This window comes from Borostomias antarcticus (assembly GCF_949987555.1).
Source record: "Borostomias antarcticus genome assembly, chromosome: 8".
NCBI classification, from domain to species: Eukaryota; Metazoa; Chordata; class Actinopteri; order Stomiiformes; family Stomiidae; genus Borostomias; species Borostomias antarcticus.
The window spans coordinates 31,257,372-31,276,426 of record NC_140241.1 but is presented as its reverse complement, the minus strand read 5'-3'; the positions used below and the strand labels follow the sequence as shown (position 1 = coordinate 31,276,426).

The 19,055-nt window shown below is 44.9% G+C and overlaps 1 protein-coding gene across 1 annotated transcript in view; it reads right to left on the bottom strand.

The window, feature by feature from the left end:
- Positions 1-19,055, bottom strand: part of tln1 (talin 1) — an 87,851-nt gene that overhangs the window by 55,144 nt on the left and 13,652 nt on the right. The window contains exon 2 of the mRNA XM_084442601.1: positions 532-694. Within this exon, the coding sequence (XP_084298727.1) occupies positions 532-661 (130 nt within the window). The 5' untranslated portion in view covers positions 662-694. The remainder of the gene's footprint in view (positions 1-531; positions 695-19,055) is intronic.

The window sequence follows — 19,055 nt, the reverse complement described above, 5'->3', positions numbered from 1 at the left end:
TTAAAGGGTTAGGGTTAGGGTCACATTTAATGGGTATTTTAATTTGAACACATCCAGCCCTAGTTTTGAATTACCCCTTTGGTTAAACAGGGTTAGGGTTAGGGTCAAAGGACCATGGGCAGTTGGGTTAGGGTTAGGGTTAGGGTCAAAGGACCATGGGCAGTTGGGTTAGGGTTAGGGTTAGGGTCAAAGGACCATGGGCAGTTGGTGTGTTCATGAAATATTTCAGAATTTATTCTTCACTCTATGCAAACTCTGCTTGAACCGCTTGCGTCTTGTCTGTGTAAGTGAGTGTCTGTAGAGTGTGTGAATAACAATGTCTATCAGTGGTAGAAAGCGTAGTGTGGTGTGTGCACGTGTGTGTGCATGTGTGTGCGCGTGAGTGAGTGAGTGTGAGAGTGAGTGTGAGAGTGAGTGTTTGTGTGTCTGTGGCTGTGTACCAGCATACCTGTCTGCTTGTGTGTGTGTGTGTGTGTGTGTGTGTGTGTGTGTGTGTGTGTGTGTGTGTGTGTGTGTGTGCGCATTACTCACGCTGGCCCAGCTGTGCCTCAGGGACTCTCTCCCTGATGATGCGACAGGCGTCGTACACCATGGTGGAGGGTTCAAACTGCATGGTCTTCACCACGTTCCCCACCCCGATCTTCAGTGACAGCGCCACCATGACTGCCTCTCTGCGCTTCCACTGCCGTTACACCTGACCCCCCGGGAAACAGGACAGCTCAAGAACACGCAGGACTCGGATCACACACAACGCTACACAGGTGGCACTAAAATTGATACCAAATGTATGAATGAATACAGCAATCACTATTGCGATAATAGCTTGTAATACACAAGGATATAATGCCCAACACAGCTTAGACTTTTCTACAGCAGTCGCTGATATTAATACAAAAATGGATAGTACTAATTGATAGTATTGATAGTGCCCTGTGGAAAACAGCAGCATTGCACTTTTACTCTTTTACATTTGAAGATTTGTGTAGAAGCTGAATCAGGTGAACATCATCGAGTTTCCCTCAAACAATATCATGATTAATAGGTTGAAACAAAGTGGCTTTTTCCAACAACTGGAATGCAGGGATCGCTTGGAGGTGTGCTTTCACTGAGACTTTGCTGATGGGGAAGAAATGGGACCATGGTTTTAAGAAGAAAGGGATGAGGACGATGGTGTTAAGCACTAATCTAGCCAGCTATCACGCTGCGCTGCTGGTCAGCACTTCCTCCTTTCTGTGGAGAGCAGTTCTCCACACACGTTCTCAAGAAGAGATGAGGAACAAAAACTGTTCTGGAAATAGCATGAATGTTTCCATGTGCCTTAAGACTGACTCCCACGGTGCGCTGTGTTTTCAGCGTTGGCTAGGGAGTAGCGAGGGACGACCACAGCTACAGCACAAGAAATGGAGTTCAGTTATTTCACGTCCAGACAAAGAACTGCTTTGACTGTGAAATATATCGCTCAAAACAGCCGAAGTTGGTGTCAAAAGTTAAAATTCCAGATGAGGGCTTTGCCTAGGTCGCCTAGCGATACACACTGACGCAGGGGGGCTAAGCAGGACATCAATCAGCTGTTCGTAACACACACGGATACTGCATACTGAGACTCCATTCCTTTTCACAAGTGTAGGACTGTGTCCCACATCAATACACCCCAGTCAATCAACCCACAAGTAACATCCTCCTCTGGATATAGCCAATGACAGACAGACAGACAGACAGACAGACAGACAGACAGACAGACAGACAGACAGACAGACAGACAGACAGACAGACAGACAGACAGACAGACAGACAGACACGTGCAGCCACCCACCCACACACACACATACTTAAAATAAACCTAAAATGATCTCTTGTGAAATTCCATCCCACACTATGGAGAGTCACCATACGGATGATATGGAGTAGTTACAGCGATGTGACCTCAGACAGAGCTTCGGAGACACGTATTTATATCTCCACGGTGCCGCTGACGGCAAGGAAAGAAACACTAGTACCACAGTGACAGCATCTACAGAAAGGGAAACAGCATATGAGTCCAGTGTTGACATACAGGTGAGACACCATTTTACAAGAGGAGGCTAATATTTCACACTAATAATGTCCAAGAAAGAACAGAGTCAGAATATGGACTTGGGAACGGAGTTTGCCATTGTCAACATTAATATCTGTCAGATACTGTAGCTCAAAACGTTTGAAATTTGGCAAGGCCAAACTTTCAATTTATGTTGCATAACCACAAAGCTGGAAGCAATTCACACCTAAAACCATTTTTCTCACCCCACAGAGTCTAAAGCCCCTACTCTGAGTCAAGCTTCAGTTCCAGTTTTATCAAAAGGGATTAAGATGTGTTTCAGGTTAACCTCAAATGAAGCACTTTCCAACCCAAAGCTCTTGAACAGCATCAGTGATTCTTACGGGCCACTGCCCTACTCAAAGCAGCTCCAGGTTGATGGAGGAAGAGAAGCTTTTCAGAAAGCACTGGAAGACTCTTGTCAGTGGCCCTCTAATGTGTGCATTTGAACGTGGTGATCTCAAAACATTTGTGTCAGGAACATGGAACTTCTCAACCCATGAGAAGTAGTTCTCAAGTCTGGTTCTGCAGAGCTACTTGTGGACGCATTTGCTAAAATTGAGCAACAATACACTTCTTTCACATAATCAACTGATCATGTTGTTTACTGTGACTACTTAGGTGTGCTTCTGAGCTCCGGGCTGGAGCAAGAACCTGCACTGCCAGTGGCTATCCAGCACCAGAGGCAGAGAGTCCTTCCCTAAAGCCCCCTAAAGAGGATGGTTGCACAAAGTTGAGTTTATCTAGCCCCTATGAGCTCATTTGCCAGTCGGGGGCTCAGTCTAAATCCTGGTGTATATTCTCCCGGTGTGGTCTGTCTCCTGCCACAGTGGTAGGGCTTGGCAGCGTTCCAGAGGCCCGGTGCTCTCTGCTCTATATTTAGGGAGACAGGAGGGTTTCTAAGCTGCAGTGTTTAAGAGGGTCTTATTGGGACGCCACTATCCGTCTGCCTGAATGAGTCTTGTTGGGACACTGCTGAACCCTGCCTGGATCAGACTTCTCCATTTCCTCACATTTCTGAAGCTGGACAGAAACGACCATTCTTAATCAGTTGGGATTTTGGATTAGATCTATTAATCTATGAAGTGAACTAATTATCCAAATATTCAAGTGTTAATCAGAACGTCACTCAGAATTAAATTGCGTGAAAGACTACCTCTGTTCATCAAGACTAATCCATTCTGATGAACCACACTGAGGCTCATTGGTGTGACTCCCATTAAAAGGAGCTTCAAATATGAAGAAGGAAGAAGCAAGGCAGCATGGTTCACACGCGAGACGATGATTTAAGCTTGTATCTGACTGACTTTGTAGATACAACAAAGGCTAGGCAGCATAATGGTGTATGTGTGCGGCTAACTTCATATGGACAAGGGATATGCATCCTGTCAGCCCATTCATCGCCAGTGACAGTTTAATGTCCGTCCCTCAGTCTGTGTGTTCCCCTGGAGTCACAAGACATTCTTCAGAGGAGTCTGCCTGTAAGCCTCGGCTGGGAACCACAACCACGTTTTTATAGGACACTCCAGATGCACCCCAGATTTACACTCAGTATAAAGCCTACATACGATAATGACATCCGATGGATTTTTACCCCCATAATGACAGCTCAACAGCCAAACCGTTGCGAGTGCTAAGCCACAGAGTTTGCATCTGAACCTCCACTGACTTTAGCCACTGTGTGGGAGGAAGTCTAGGAGCTAGGGCTGTTTGGAGACAACTGCAGTCAAAGCTATAGGGTTTACATGTGTGAAGACAGCTAACATTTCTGTCTTTGGTAAATTAGAAATCAGTTAGATGTTAGTCTGTTCTTAATCGTTTCACATGGAAACACTTTACTGTCTTGGGCCGAGCAATCTCTAGACAACCACAGTTAGTCGGGTTCCAATGACAGACACAAAAAGCCTTTGTTCATGAATTAAATTCAATACTCCCAAGAAGATACAAGTCATCTGTATCAGAGAGCAAAGCTTCCACTGTCAGTCCCCAGCAGAACCTAACCCTAACCCTAACCCATCTCTCCAGGAAAAACAGATCAAAACATCTCCAGTGCATAGGTTACCATGACATCTAATTAATACACAGACATGTGCATTTGCACAATTTGCATGATTTAATCTAGTGAACTCGACTCTTAGACTTTCTGTTAAACAGTGAGCAGTGGAGGCTTTCTGTGTAGGCGGATTCCCTGGTATAAATAGGCTACTCTCTAGTCCTGTGTTGGCCCGGAAAAGGATCCAATTCTTGGGTCAGCGACCTCAACCCTGCAAAAGGAATGTAGCTGTCCTGAAAACTCCCACTGAAAATACATACACAATCATCCATTCGAGAGCTGAAGATGATTGGGCAGGAACATGGTGATTGTTCACTTACAGTTCTAGAGGCGTTAATGGTTTCTGGCTTGCACCCCCCATGCGTGTGAAGTTTTGCTGCCACTGCATTACACTTGTTTTTCTGTGGTCATTTTCACTTTCTCTGGAGGAAATGGCAATGCACAATTTTGTCCTTAAACAACATAATTGGCGAACTACTGAAGGTTCTGGGAGTCAGCTGTCCTCCTAAAGGTGCTTCCTCAGATCCCCAGAAAGACATGCTGAGCTTTCTGGGTAATATTGGAAGAAACCTTGGAGGGAAAGGAGGAACGTGACTTCATTTGTTAATAATGTTCTCTAGTCCTTGAAAAATCTGAACGAACGCTCTTCAGCGGCAATGGGTCAGCAGATGTGACATTTCATTTTCTTCCTGCTCTTTTCAAATCGAGGGGATTCAAGGACACGGCTCTTAATTTCGGAGCTAACTCATATCTCTACTCTACCTTTATGCTTTGGGCTAAGGTGAGAGAGGTCAAGGAACAGCCTTAAACATGAAATGGCATCGATACAAAGAGAAAACTGCTGACTGGACTCACAACCAGCTGCTTCTATTTAAAGATGTAATTTGTTAAGATACCTCTGAAGGACAGAACACATTGATGATGTCATGGCAGGATTTCAGAGGATAAACCACTGACATTCATCCTTTCTTCAGGAATCAGAAACCATGTTAATACATACACAGACTGATGTATACTACTATTAAAAAACAGCCAGCAAATACAGAATACAGATGCAGGCTAGATTCAACTTTGACATACAGTACAGTACACACAAGGCCACTCTGAACCCAAGCTATCAGTGAGCTACTGACGTTGAGGGAATCATCTCACCATCTTTGGTTCTGTCTGAGACTGACTATAAAAAAACACTGTTCACTTTGTTTACCTGTCTAATAGCCAGACCAAGCAAAGGTTAACAAACATGAAGCCGTCTCAGATAAAAGGCCCGGTTCTGGCAGCTTCCTGAGTCTGGTTTTGGGAACGGGAGGGTTTACTCACGACATGAGTAACCGCTGTGTCTTGGGGAGTCTCCCTCTGACAGTCTTGTTCCTATCCATGGGGGCAGATCCATTATCAAAAAACTAAGTAGCCTGGCAAAGGTCAGTGGGAACACTGTGAACAGAAGGCCAGGAGTTCAAACCCAAATAGAGACTCTTCTCCTGATGTAACATTAATTGACTATGGCGAGTGATCAATTGTTGGTGAATTCTGAGCCTTGCCATATGAGCTACACACAAGGGCTCCTGCTAGTTGGAAGTCATTATGATGTGCAAAGGGAGAAGAAAATTTACTGTTAGCATGTCAGCAGAAAGGAGAATACTAGTCAGGATGCCTTTGTGAGTGATGTCTTCTGGGTAGGTATTCTGCACAGCTGTTTGCCTCTAACGTGTTGAACGGGCCCTTGACAGTGCCAATTATGCCTTCAGACATTCAGCTCAAATGACACACTAGTGCACTCTGGGGGAAAAACAAGTTTTCACTTGACAAGAGCAATAGGTTATCCATTTCTTAATGGGAGCCTTGTATGTGGACAGAAGTCCCTGGTTCAGTCCAAGCAGGCATGGTCATACACTCATCAGCCTCGCCTCAAGTGGGTCTATTGGTCAATATTGATTGATAAATACAGTATCTCACATCTTCAATGGGGGAAAATAAGCAACGTATTAGTGCAGGAAAGTACTATTTATATCAATGGGCCCACTGCTGAGATAAAGTGTTTGCATGGGGAAAGAGAGCAGCAGAGTGGTGACATGCTGGACACACCTGATAGAAACACACCTGATAGAAAGTGGTCTCAGTGGGAGATGTGGCACTCGGGGTTTCCTCGCCTCAGCTGAGGGAAACGAGCAAGAGGCAAGGAGGCACAGTGGCATTAGTGAACCGCTGGACCAACACCCACCAAGCCTGTCTCTTCACCGTTTGATTATTCAATCAATGCAAATATATCTGAGCAACGCAATACAATACGTGTGTTTCAGTTTGAATTAACTATGAAATAACCTTAGTCTTCAAATTGTGCTGCTCTATGCAAGTCAACTAGGGAGTATTTAATATATATATAAAATAATTGCTTTTGCTAAATATTTATTTGGGGTTTGGTAAGTTTCCTACTTACCAAGTAGTACTGTAGTTGTTGCTACTTAACTATTACAGTTGCTGTCTACAAAACAGCTTCTTAAAATGCTAAATACTCTAAATTTAGTGCCTCCAGGTCAGATTTGAGCTTTGGCTGCTTTAAAACTCTACCTTGCAAACAGTCCTCTTAATAGATTGTGGTGTTGAAACAGGAGCATTAAGACTCATCAGCAATAACTCATTGAGAACAGGAGGGGGATACGAACACACCGAGAGTGGAGGGTCTACTTCTGAATCTTGGAAGCAGGCCTGCTGTACTGTATGAAGAACCAGGTCAAATGGAGCCCAGCTGATAAGAGTTACCTAACTGGCTAAAAACAAACGTTGTTCTTACTCTGTGGAGTGGTACTGTAATCTATGTACAGGTATTTCTGTTCTATATGGTTTGTCTATTGGCACCTGTTACACATTTTGTTTGATACTGTAGGTTGGGAGAAGCATGCATTACCGCATGGGGCTGTGGACACACACAGGCAGTTTGATTTGATTGAGATGGAGAAACAAGACATCAACTAACATGGAGAAATGATTAACCTATTTCTGTAGTGGTCATTTCAAGGGTATTAATCTTTCATCTCAATGAGTCAGTGCGGTTACAAATAAACAAATTGCTCTACAAATAAAGCTGTCAAGTCCCATATAGAGGCTGCAGGAGCTCCCATTATGATCTCTGGTTGTCTGAGGGCTTTAGAATGGAGGTGGTTGAACAGTGAGCTCTCTGGACTATGCTCTAGCACTCCTACTTCCTGGAGGGAATGGCATAGAGTGTGTATGTGTGTGTGTGTGTGTGTGTGTGTGTGTGTGTGTGTGTGTGTGTGTGTGTGTGTGTGTGTGTACGTCAGCAGTCCCAGTCCAGACAGAGCCCCTCCCAGGGAATGACACACATGCATGGTACGCCCGCTGACTCTTATGTTCTCTCCCTCCCTCCCTCCCTCCCTCTCTCCCTCCCTCCCTCCCTCCCTCCCTCCCTCTCTCCACCTCCACAGCCCTCCCTCCCTCTCTCTGCCCTCTCTCCACCTCCCCAGCCCTCCCTCCCTCTCTCACTCTCTTTCGATCTGCCCTCTCTCCACCTCCACAGCCCTCTCTCACTCTCTTTCGATCTTCCGCGCACGACACCAAGTTTGATCTCCTTGCCGGGGCCTCTGGTTTTATGCTTTCACTCTGACAACAAATCTGTTTTTGTTGTCACTCAATACAGCCTCCTGATACAGCTAACTGTAGCTAGCCATTCATTTTGTTTTGGTGCCATCATTCAACCCATCATAGATGAAATAACATCTCAATGGAGTTACGTTCTCCAGACGTACAGGGCTATTTCTGTTTGAGGGGTCTAGATGATTCAAGTGTCAGGATCTTCATTCCCAGGCAAGCTGCAACTCACTCGGTCTGGAATGCCAGAGTTGTAGCGAGCTCCCACTCGCTCCTTCAGCGTGTCGTGATGTCATTTCCTGTTTCAAAAGACCTCCAATGCCATAAAAGGGAATTTTAGCCATCTGCAGGATCACAGAGCACACGACTGTTCCCCAGCCTGGCTCTCGGAATCCTGTGCAATTAGAGTTCGTAGTGAAGGAAGGGAGGGTTTGTTTAGCTTCTGAGAAAGATGTGAGACTACTACACCAAAGCAAACAAATGTGTTGTAAGAGCTGTGCTTTGGCACAGGAGGAGGAAGAGAGGAGGAAGTTCATTCTAATGATGGGGGGATTTCAAACTTTTTGTCCTGTTTATTTTGAGGATGCCTGCTGTAAATTTATCAGGAAAAGGTGCATAGTGAAGATGAGGAATATTTGAAAAGACAGGACTTGGGCTTAGAGACTCAGAGATCTTGTTAGTTGTTATTTAGTTACTACATAGTTTATGTAGAAAATATTAGCGTACGCCTAATACGTGTCACTTAACAGCACAATATAGTCCATCCCTGACTCAGTAGAGTCGACACCAAATTCAATCATTCATTCATCTTTCCAGCACAATGGAAGCCTGGCGAGTCTTCCCAGTTTTGATTTCCTGCTCTGGGTCCAAGACCGGCTGATGTATGGAGAAGATAGCTGGCGTCAGCCAATGGCTGAGCTCATTGAGCTTGCTGTGGGAGGAGCCCACCCCACCCTGTCTGAGAACAGGAAGTCCCCGACCAAAGCTGCAATTACTGCTGCTCTTCTGCTGCAGAGCAACAAGGAAGAGCACGCTCACAAACAATAGTCAGGGTACATCAGCCTGGCAGGAGAGACCAATATGAGTCAGGGTCCATCAGCCTGGCAAGAGAGAGCCAATATGAGTCAGGGTCCATCAGCCTGGCAGGAGAGAGCCAATATGAGTCAGGGTCCATCAGCCTGGCAGGAGAGAGCCAATATGAGTCAGGGTCCATCAGCCTGGCAGGAGAGAGCCAATATGACAACTCAGAAGATCTAGTACTTGCAGAGTGTATTTGAGTGTATTTGAGCCAAAAATATGAACAAAGAGATTGATGCATGAGGCTTGATATGATATCAATCATTGATTGAGTCTTGTATCCTTGTTGTGATCTAAGATACTTTACCATAACATGACCCAGTTAATACTACTAGTGCAGTGCCCGTTCAGAACATGATGATTGCTCCTGTATTGCTGCTTGCAGTTTTACTGGCACTTCTTTGAGCAATACACCTGCCGAATTTTAACTTCATACAGTGTCCCGGTTCTCGAGAAAAGTTAAGACTACAGTATATACTACAGAATTCTGTAGTAAGGGAATGTACCATTCCTATAAGAAAACTGCAGTGGACTACTGGTGCATTAGACTAGCTTTATCATAATATAACAACTTTACTTTAAGTGGATATGAACATAATTGCATTCTTTGTTGGCTGTGCTGAAATGAGTTTGCTGCACTTCAGCAAAGCTTAATTGAAGTTGAAACAGCTAATAGGAATCATGAGAGTACAGTAGGACCCCACTTGTCCGAACCCAACGGGACCGAAGGTCGTTCGTATCTCTGAAATGTCCGGATGACTGAAACATATGTTAAAATGCACCAAATTCAATAAGTGGTATACTTGTTTCATATAGACTCATAATAGACCGATAAATACCCTTAATTACTTGTGAAAATGCATCAAAATTGCAATCAAATAGCCAACTAAACTCATACAGCCTAGCCTATAATAGGCCTACAGTAGCCTAGAATAAAATAAACGAATTTCCACTTGAGTGCGTGCTTTGATCAAATACAGTAGCCTACTTTATTCTCAAATGAGGCCTACGCTGCATCGATAGGCTACTGTATTCGCAGAACAAAATGGTATAGCCTAAAAACAACCCAACATTAGAACAATTAGAGCAAATGATAATCAATCAATAAATAAATGAAATGACAGACAAGTTGTCGTGTCTTAGGCTATTGCAGCCTAAAGGAAAGTCTCTAAAACCCCCGATGTAGGCTAAAGGCTGTAGGCTATTATTTAACAAATACAGGAGGCCTAGTGGGCTAATCTACATGCTTACAACACGTCTGTGTTCCTGAAGTCCATTAACTGGGAACGAAAAATGACTCAATGCTCCTCTGCTTCAGGTTGCTGACGCGCTTTCTGGCTGCCAAGGAATGCAGCTCTCGCGCAGCAGACTCGTTTGCGTTTTGCGCTCGACATTAAAGTAACAAAGAAATTAAACGTGACAGTAGGCTACAGCCTACAGGCAACATGTAGGTCTACATACAGTTCTGTTTTTATTCACAGTAAGATACAGTACATGTTTATTATGACAGATTTAAATGCAAGTAGGCCTACAGTACTGTAATGAAAATCCCACCAGTAACCAGATAGCAGGCTCAAAAAAAAAAAAAAGCCTGTCCGGTAGACCGGGAGGTTCGGATGAGTGGGGTCCTACTGTACTTGGTTTACAGGAAAGTGCAGCTGAACAGAAAAAAAACAATTTGCCTTGAGAAATTCTAAAACAAGATACACATATAATGTAGCATGAAACTAACTAGGCTACATCACAAGTGGGAAACCATGGACCCAAGTTTGCCAACAAAGATTTTATAAAATTACAAGACCATTTATTTAAACAACTTGCCAAACAATGAAAAAGACCTTTTGGGCAACAGTGCACCATCCAAAACAAGGTTGCGTCATAGTAACATTTTTATTTTGAAGGGCTAATGTCTCCTCACCTATCAAAATAAAGCTGTGCGACATGATGATCTGCTCTCACACAACACTCACCACGGTAACCGAACGCTGCCAGGCGCCAGCGAGATGAGGAGCGGAGCCAGCGAGATGAGGAGCGGAGCCAGCTGGAGTGCTGCAGCGTGAAAATTGCTAATTAGGTAAGAAGGAGTGATACAATCAACACACAGGGCAACTAGTGGGGTGAGGAAATACTCCTCTCATATCGACAAGCTCCACACTGTTCGTCTGTCTGTCTCAAAGGTTACCTCTGATTAGTAAACAAACTTAACTCAAATGATCAGCTTTGTTTTGGCACACACCATAGACTCTTATGTAAGACAACTTGTCCACATGTTAGAAGTACCACCTCTGAATTAGGCTACTCAACCTCTCTGTTTCAACATTAAAATACCATTACGACATCTGTCATCCAATGGTTTCTCCAAAACATAATCTTGTCAATCAAGCCATCATAAGCTGGTTGACATTCTTACATATCAGCTGTCTCTGGGAGATATCAAGTGTAGAAATAGTGACGTCTATGATGGCTGTTACCAAGGTCACACCGCTGCTAAATCACTTTGGGGGACAGGAGCTGGATGTTGTGTAGATAGGTGGCAGGATGAACTCTTGGTTTCCTGTCTGTTCCAGGCCAGCAGATCGAGGACTTAGAGGAGCTATATACAGCAGCAGCTCTCAATCACCTGCCGGAAGACTCTGAATGGGAAGCACCAGCATCTCTGCCTGGAGGGTTCATATTTAGGTCAGCAGATAGAGATCCCTCTCAGTTACACACACACACACACACACACACACACACACACACACACACATGTTGACACACACACACAGACCTCATGGCAGGGGTCATATAGCATACACAAACAGATACACACGCACACACAACGATAGACAGCAGTCCAGAACACCATGCATACATACTGTACAGTAGATCTAATGTCTGGGGTATGGTGACACCCTGATGATAGATCCTCTTCATTTCTTCATTCAAAACTTTGTTGTTCTTTAAAACAGCATGACTTAATAGCTGCTACAGTATTTGCATCACATTGAAATACTGAACATGAGACGACTCGACAAAGTCGAGTCAGTGTTTTCTCACGTGAGTGACGGCATTCAAAATGAAACGGAGGATTAGACATCCTTATTGGGAAATATTTCCTCTCTCAAAACTAGCTGATGTCTTAGCTCTCGGACTGGAACCTACTTGTTACAAACAAGGCCAAGATGACGGCATAGCAAGCAAAAGACGGTGATATCTAGATGACTGTCGTGCTTCTTACTGTTAGTAAGAATACACTTTAGAAAGGACTGCCCACAAATCACACCGACGCATTGTTCTTCATAAAGGATACAACCCTCGTACCTTCTATAACAGCAAAGACTCTTCTCACAAGTCACAAAAATGGAAGGAGGTAAAAAGGGAACACAACGATACATAGCATAGTATTTCAAGGTTGTACTGATTCTCTGGTGACCTGGGGGAGGTATTCCAGAGCTTGGGAGCTGCCCTGGAGAAGGCCCAGTCCCCCCAGCTGAGACATTTGGAGGAGGGAGGCTGAGGTAGATCTGAAGGACCTGGAGGGTTGGTAGGCGGAAAGGTGGTCTGTTGATGAAGGGCTTTGTAGGTGAGGACCAGGATAATGTAGTTGATCAGACAGGAGACGGGATGGAGGTCTCCTAGGACTGGGGTGATGTGGGGCTAGGTTTTGGTGTGGGTTAGGAGTTTGGCCGATGCATTTTGGACCAGTTGGAGTCTATTGATGGAGCTAGCACTCATGCTGTAGTGAGTTGCAGTAGTCGAGACGGGCGGAGATGAAGGCAATATTGCGAAGGTGTGAGAAGGAGGATTGGACACTTTGGCAGATATGGGGATTGAGGGACAGGGTGGGGTTGAGGATCATGCCAACGTTGCGTGCCTGGGAGGAGGGGGAGATGGTGGTGCCGTCAATGGTGAGTGTGAAGTCACTGATCTTGCCGAGAATGGGCTTGGAGCCGATGGGTTTTGTCAATGTTGAGTTTGAGGAAATTTTGTTGCATCCGAATTTTTATTGCAGTGAGGCAGGATTCAGTGTGAGAAGGTGCGTTTTCATTACACTATTTCGCAAAATAAAAGCGATATTTCTAAAGTTTCGACAAAGTACAATTGCGACTTGCAGGTGTTTCCATTGAAAGGTGTTTTGCGCAAGTGCCGTAATTCTCGTAGTCTCGTCTCGCGACGCCACACAATTCATGCAAAGCGCAACCAGGAAGTAAACAAACCGTTGTAATATTTGAACTTTATTTTAGCTTTCCCCCCTGCTCCGCTCATAAAGAGCGCGCGTTTCTCTAAGTATCGTTGCTTTAGGGTCTTCCACTTGCTCTGGAGGGTTGGTTTTCGTACCCCTTCTCCCTCATTTCCTGCTCCAGTTCCTTGTACATATCCGCATTGCGCTGTTGTTTGCTGTCTAATATTGTGGTGATGTTTTTTTCTTGAATTTAAAAAGATACTTTTATATCGACACGTCTGAAAAACCACCTCATGAGAGCGTAAAAACTTTTTATCAACACTTTTCGTAATGTAGGTGTTTCTATTACCGTTTTTTTATTGCGATATTCGGGTTTTGCGCATTTGTAGTGGGAATGGAAACGCACCTAGAGAGGGGTGGGTTGTGGAGGAATTTGGTGCTGAGGTAACATTAGGCCTACTGTATATCTGGGTGAGGTAGGCCTACTGTATATCTAGGTAGGTAGGCCTACTGTATATCTGGGTGAGGTAGGCCTACTGTATATCTGGGTGAGATAGGCCTACTGTATATCTGGGTGAGGTAGGCCTACTATATATCTGGGTGAGATAGGCCTACTGTATATCTGGGTGAGGTAGCCTACTGTATATCTGGGTGAGATAGGACTACTGTATATCTGGGTGAGGTAGGCCTACTGTATATCTGGGTGAGGTAGGCCTACTATATATCTGGGTGAGATAGGCCTACTGTATATCTAGGTGAGGTAGGCCTACTGTATATCTGGGTGAGATAGGCCTACTGTATATCTGGGTGAGGTAGGCCTACTGTATATCTGGGTGAGGTAGGCCTACTATATATCTGGGTGAGATAGGCCTACTGTATATCTGGGTGAGGTAGCCTACTGTATATCTGGGTGTCATTGGCATAGCAGTGAAAATCTAATTTGAAGTGGCGGAGATTCTGACTGAGAGGGAGGATGTAGATGATGAATAGAAGCGGGCCGAGAACTGAGCCTTGGGGAACTCCTTGTGTTACTGTGGATGTGGCAGATGAGTGGCTGCATAGGGATATGATGTGTGATCTGTTGATAGGACCGGAGCCAGCTGAGAACAGTGCCCCTCGACACCAAGGCCTTCTAATCTGGTGAGCAGGATGTAGTGGCTCACAATATCTCAGGTGTAAGAGAATGAGGATGTTTAGGGCTCCACTGTCAGCAGCAGTGAGGTCATTGAGTACTTTCAGTAGTGCAGTTTCTATGCTGTGAGGTGGGCGAAAACCAGACTGGGGGGGTTCAAACAGGTTATTGGAGTACAAGTGGGTTTGGAGTTGCATGGCGACGAGGTGTCCCAGGGTTTCTGAGAGGAAAGGGAGGTTAGAGATTGGCCAGTAGTGATTAAGGCAGGTTGGATCGAGACCAGGTTTTTTGAGGATTGGTGACAGCAGCCGTTCTGAAGGCAGAGGGAAAGTTGAAGAGGTTGGTGAGGTAGGGGCATAGAACAGGGAGGCAGGTCTTCAGCAGAGGAGTGAGGAGGGGGTCTAGGGAGCAGGTCGTGGGTTTGGATGAGCTGATGAGTTTAGTGATGAGGGAGGAGGCAGCTGGGGTGAACACAGAGGGATGGGGGGAGGGGTGGGGAGGTCGAGAGCGATGGAGAGGAGAGAGGCAGAAGTAGGGTCTGCGGGATCATGCAGAGGGGACGGATTTTTTGATGGAGATGATTTTGTCTGCGAAGAATTGGAAGGAATGAGTAGCATTCCTTAGCCAAGTCAAGTGAATTTGTTAATCCAATTAGCTACAAGGCTACAAGTTCATCCTTAATCTTAGGGCTTCAACCCTCTGACTTTTGGGTGTGAAAAATATTTTCGAAGGAAACATCAATTATCGTCAATTTTTTCATCTTAAACAATATAAACAATATATTAATTCAAGTGTATATGAACACATGCAAATTTGCAAACGCTGAGACCACGTACGAGTTATAAAGTAGGCTACAAGCATTTTCAATCTGGCTGAATCTTTTTCTGTCTTGTCTAATTAGTGGATAAGTAAGAGCTGTGGTGCTACAATAAGTTTGTGGACAACAGCAGCATTGTGTGTACATTTTTGTGGACTGACCGACCAATCAACCAACAGAGCGAGCTATAGAAGGTTATTGATGTAAACCTTGCCAACAAAGGTTTGTTCTGTCTGTTCAATGAGCTATTTCCACAAATGCAAACTGCTACCACCTGACACTCCACACACACTCAAGCGACCATTAAGTAACTGAAAGGGTTTCATATTGTATTTCCATCCAGGTTTGCTTCAGTTGTGTCAGGTCACCCTGGAGCCTGTTAGTCCAGATCACTGCACAGCCCAGGGCCCGTTCTCTGAGGCAGACACTCAACAGCTGTTACAGCCTACTGTCATTAGGACACTGGGGAGGACACATTAGTCCCTAGTTCCTTGATTTAGTGTTTCAGAGTTAACATGACAGGTTTGAGATAGGACTGTCAGTTGTAGTTTATTCATTAAGAGTTTGTGAGATGGAGAGAGGTTCTTTGGATCAATATATCAAAGTATGTTAAGCCACTCAAAACATACAATCTTCTGGAGGTTGCAATGGGAACATCCTGTTTCATGATTACATGATTCAGCCATGGAAAATTACTATGAGTCATTGGTAAAATTCTTAAGACCTATAATATCTTACTCTATGGGCAGTGATGAGGATGAGGCCAAGATTATGTTTTTGTGTCCTGACAACACCGACCACACCCATAATGGACACAATTACACACACACACACACACACACACACACACACACACACACACACACACACACACACACACAAACATACACACTCCCTATGGGGCTTGAGCTGTGAGGTTATGTCAGGCTGTGGGAGTGGGAAGGCCAGTGTCATTATAGTGGTGTGTGTGTGTGTGTGTGTGTGTGTGTCCATATGAGTTCCTCCCAAAACACAGCATTCATTCCTAACTTAGTCAAGGCCAAACAAAACCCTAAATCCCACACCTCCACCCCCACCCTGTCAAACGGGAGAGAAAGAATGAGGACAACCTTGGTGACAGACATCTACATGCTCCCTAAGAATTCAACTGCATGTCCCAGAAGCACAGCTGTAACAAAAATTTATATTTAGTACTGGAACAATTATTTGAATAAAATCAGCTTGTGTGTTGTTGTGATGAGAAAATCAGATACAGTATGTTGTTCATTATATCTTTTCAGCTATACACTCATTCATTGTATAGGCTATTGTACTCCAATTGTTTTCTTCCTGTCTTTTTAAAGGTGACAGGATCAGATTATTTTTCAAGGGAGTTCATCACACATGGTGCTCTTCAGTAGCCAGTCTGTTGCAGATGGGGAAAAAAAGACGAAAGTCTTTCAAGTAGGCAAAACAACAAGCACAACACGATTCCCTAAAAACTGCAAGTACCTCAACAGCCACAACAACCCAACCACTCTTCAAAGTCATGAGGCAGCATGAGGGATGAAGTCCAGCAGGATTCCAGCCCAGATCCATTCCTAAAGCACTAATGCACAGCGCCACTCCGCTGGGCCGCATGAGGATGAAAGCTTAGATGCCTTTAATTGTTCGATTTTTACATCTATGTCAGCTGCCAGAGCATGTCTGTATTCACAGCTCATCTCACCCATCAGAAGCCTCTGAAGGGATGACAAAAAAAATAAAAATAAAAATAAAGAATGGTGGTGTCAAAATAACAAACAAACAAGTGAGGTTCAAAGTGTCAAGTTGAGCGACTGGGCTGAAGCAACGTAGAACCGCTTTAATATTTTGTGGCGGTGTCTGACAAATATTGAATGCCCTGGCTCGATCGAGGGTTTTAACAGCTCAAATCATTTCTTCCTTCAGCTTGGCGCTGGAGTTAGTCACAAGTGCACAGTCCACTTATGGTGAGGAGACGAGCAATTTGACAGATCCAGAAAAAGACCTGCACCCTTGGTCTTCACTCCCCGTGTTAGTGTGCACCCTTCGTCTTCCCTCCCCGTGTTAGTGTGCACCCTTCGTCCTCACTCCCCGTGTTAGTGTGCACCCTTCGTCTTCCCTCCCCGTGTTAGTGTGCACCCTTCGTCTTCCCTCCCCGTGTTAGTGTGCACCCTTCGTCTTCCCTCCCCGTGTTAGTGTGCACCCTTCGTCCTCACTCCCCGTGTTAGTGTGCACCCTTCGTCTTCCCTCCCCGTGTTAGTGTGCACCCTTCGTCCTCACTCCCCGTGTTAGTGTGCACCCTTCGTCTTCCCTCCCCGTGTTAGTGTGCACCCTTCGTCCTCACTCCCCGTGTTAGTGTGCACCCTTCGTCTTCCCTCCCCGTGTTAGTGTGTTGAGTCACATCTCTCCCTGGGCCTTCAGGATGATTGACAGCCGTTTTGGCGAATGACGTCTCTGACCATAAACGCCTCAGTATCTCAAACAGCAGTCTGTGTCCGTTTTCTGTCAAGTCAAACCTCAATCTAACTGCCCTCAGCCCTATCTATTCACTGTGACTCCAAGTTAACGGTTCCAAACAACAATATGAGTATTAATATGACTTATCTGTACATGCCAGAGGGCAGAGGAGTACGTATCTCAGATCGGTATAATCAGCCATATGTCTCTATTTCAGGGCAGATAGTTCAAATCAGTGACTGAATCGCCACATATTTACAAAACACACAAGACTGGCGTCTCTGGTCTGTTCTGATATGCCTCCTCTCGTGTTGTAACAACTGCATCCATCAAAAATATGGGAGAGAAGAATGAACGTGTGTGTGTGTGTGTGTGTGTGTGTGTGTGTGTGTGTGCGTGTGCGTGTGTTGGAAGGTTATATTGGTGATATTATGACTAGCTAAGTGAGGCAGAAATCAGGACTAAAAGACAAGACAATCTTACCGTGGTATTCATTGAGTGTTCTGATAGAGAATCTGAGGTCAACAAAAGGGGCAGAGTGAATTGGGAAATCAGAAAAAAAAAAAAACTCGGACTCAACCTACAGTCAAAGGTGGGCCTTCAGTTACAAAAGCTTGAGCAGCCCTGCTCTAGTCTAATGTACATGCATAGACTGTAGGGCGAGTATGAACGTACAGAAACAAACTGCAATGTGGGCCTAATATTGGAGTTTATGACACCTCAAGTGCCTCTACAGGTCAACCTGGTTACATCAGAGTTATAAATAGACTTACGGTGTAAGTTTCTACACACACACACACACACACACACACACACACACACACACACACACACACACACACACACACACACACACACACACAACACACACACACAACACACACACACAACACACACACACACACACACACACACAGGGGGAAATGCTGTGAAAGTGTGAATTCTGCCACACCAACGAGAACTTTACCACTGTGGTGTTCCGTTTTCTCCTGGCAGGATCAGAGCAGCTTTGATGGTTTATCCAATGGGAGGAATGTAAGCAGCAGCCACAAAACATCTGCTTCAGTGTAATCTGTAGGGGGCTAAATCCCATGCCTTTAATCTCTCTGTACACATGAACATTACACGCCCTGACACTTTCTACAACTAATGGAGTAGCTACAGAGCGCTGAAGTGACAAAGAGAAGCCAACTGGTCTCTCGGTGAAGAAAAAACAAGTGGCTGGCCATGGTAACCGAAAGGAATTGAAAGCTGCTTGGTGTTGTCAAATGTCAAAGTCCTCATTTATCCCTGTTGTCTGAGTTCTCATTTAAAACCATCATGTCGATGTATGAAACGGCATACAACTGAACTACTATTGAGAAAGGTTTTAATTGACAGATGTCTGGTGAAAAATGACATGCAGCAGTGAAGGAAACAATGGAAACACAAACTAGATCACCGGACCTGATGCAAAATCGCACCAGCAGGTTGCTATCACAGCGGCTAGCATGGCCGTGGGGGGGCATTGCTTTTCTCCCTTCCGCACAGCTCCCCTGACCCTAGAGACAGCACCGCTACCCTGACCCTAGAGACAGCACAGCTACCCTGACCCTAGAGACAGCACAGATACCCTGACCCTAGAGACAGCTACCCTGACCCTAGAGACAGCACAGCTACCCTGACCCTAGA